Raw genomic sequence first — 2500 nt, forward strand, 5'->3', positions numbered from 1 at the left:
ATAATTATAATCATAATGATTATGATAATTATAATCATAATGATTATGATAATTATAATCATAATGATTATGATAATTATAATCATAATGATTATGATTATGATAATGATAATAATGATTATGATCATGATAATAATGATTATGATCATGATAATAATGGTTATGATCATGATAATAATGATTATGATAATGATAATAATGATTATGATAATGATAATAATGATTATGATAAAGATAATAACAATGATGATGATGATTATGATTAAGAGGATGAGGATAATAATAATGATAATAATAATAATAATAATAATATCATTATTACCATTACCATTATTATTGTTACTGTCATTATTATGATGATAATGATAATGATAATAATAACGAAATATTGATGATAATAATGATGATAATTATGATAATGATAATAATAATATTAATAACATTAATAACAATAATAATGATAGTAATAATAATAATAACAACAAAAACAACAATGATAATAATAATAATAATAATAATAATAATGATAATAATCATTATTATTATTATAATGATAATAATAATAATAATAATGATGATGATAATAATAATAATAATGATGATGATAATAATAATAATAATAATAGTAATAATAATAATAATTGTAATGATGATAATAATAATAAGGATATTAATAACATCAATAATAATGAAACAATAAGAAATATAATAATAACAATAATGATAATGCTGATAATAGTAATATCAATAATAATAATGATAATGATAATAATAATAATAATGATGATAAAAATAATAATAATAATAATAATAATAATAATAATAATAATAATAATAATAATAATAATAATAGTAATAATAATAATAATAATAATAATAATGATAATAATAATGATAATATTGATAACAATAATGATAATATTGAAAACAGTAATAATGGTAATATTGAAAATAATAATAATGATAATAATAATAATGATAATAATAATAACAATGATAGTAATAATACTAATAATGATAATACTAATAATGATAATGATAATAATAATAATAATAATAATAATGATAATATTGATAATACAGATAATAATAATAACGTTAGTAATAATGATAATGATGCTTATGTTAATAATAATGATATTGATAATGATGTTGATGATATGTATGTGAACATCCATGTACACGCACATACACACACACACACACATGCACACACACATACACACATATATATTATATATAGAGATAGATAGATAGATAGAGATATGTACATATACAGACACACACATATATATATATGTATGTGTGTGTGTGTGTTGTGTGTGAGTGTGGGTGTGTGGGTGCGTGTGTGAGTGTGTGTATGTACGTTAGTGTGTGTGTTTAAAAATATGTATATACACATATACATATATATATATATGTGCGTGTGTGTGCAAAGTACGTAAATATGAAATAATTTACCTTAATGTTCTGCTGATTGGCACATTGACACCAACTCCTTTATATTTGTTGTGAATTCCTAATTACAGCCATAATAATTCCGTGATTGTCTTGACGCGAACGGGTTATGGAGATGGCACTCAATGCCACTTAGTGCCGCCCGTGCACGCCTCCCTCGACGCCCACGTGCACACCGCGCCAGAATGGTGAACCTTTGTGTGCGTCGACCAATCGCGTTCGGCCGCTGGCTCTGACGGCGACGGGGGCGGAGCTTAAGTCGCCTGCCAACCAATCGTCGATCCGATTTTTGTCTTGTCTGCTGCGGTTCTTAGGCAGACAGTTATTAGTCTCATTTCTTTTATAATTTTCAAAAGCATAATGCTCTTATAGTTACTTGTATAACCAGAAATAAAGCATTTTTTTTATCCTTTGTAACAATTTAAGCCGAAAAAACTTAGATAGGTAAGCGAAATCAGCCTCCGACAGCGCTTGCCCAAGAGGTGGGAGGAGTGGTGAGAGGGCCCGGTGGGCGGAGCTTCCTGACCCTACTCGGGCAGGATACCCAGGACAACATCATCACGGAAACCCTAGTTGGGCGTGAACACTCGTTGCGAGTTGGACGTACTAGTGATCGCAGTGCATCAGCGATTGTAAGGTGACATAAGTGACTTGACTAGCAAGGAAAATTCTCACAGTTGACTGATCTGGGAAATGTTCGTCTCTGGAGCATTGCCCTGGGATATGCCCACGCCCGCATTACCCCCCCTGGGCGGCCTGCTGAGTATGCTCGACGGGAAGGAGGGCGTGCGGGCATCCCTTCTGCTGCCGCCGCCCGTGCCCAGGACCGCCGCCTGCGTCGTGCTGCCGCAGCCCACCCTCAGCCCTCGCCATGCCGCGCCCTTCACCAAGGCCTCCGCGTCGCCGCCCGCCACCACGCCGCTCAAGTTCGGCGTCGACAGACTGCTGGCCGCCGAGCCCCGGAGAGGTGAGCCGCCGGGGATAGGGGGGCCGACGACCACGAGCGGGGTCTTGATATGTGCTTGTCAGGATAATAGGACTC

At 33.2% G+C, this 2500-nt stretch overlaps 1 protein-coding gene across 1 annotated transcript in view; it reads left to right on the top strand.

The window, feature by feature from the left end:
• The first annotated feature begins 2045 nt into the window (after positions 1 to 2045).
• Positions 2046 to 2500, top strand: part of LOC125033891 (H2.0-like homeobox protein) — a 15644-nt gene continuing 15189 nt past the window's right edge. Inside the window, exon 1 of the mRNA XM_047625465.1 lies at positions 2046 to 2425. Within this exon, the coding sequence (XP_047481421.1) occupies positions 2152 to 2425 (274 nt within the window). The 5' untranslated portion in view covers positions 2046 to 2151. The remainder of the gene's footprint in view (positions 2426 to 2500) is intronic.

The sequence above is a fragment of the Penaeus chinensis genome, chromosome 2 (genome assembly GCF_019202785.1).
Source record: "Penaeus chinensis breed Huanghai No. 1 chromosome 2, ASM1920278v2, whole genome shotgun sequence".
In the NCBI taxonomy this organism is placed as follows: Eukaryota; Metazoa; Arthropoda; class Malacostraca; order Decapoda; family Penaeidae; genus Penaeus; species Penaeus chinensis.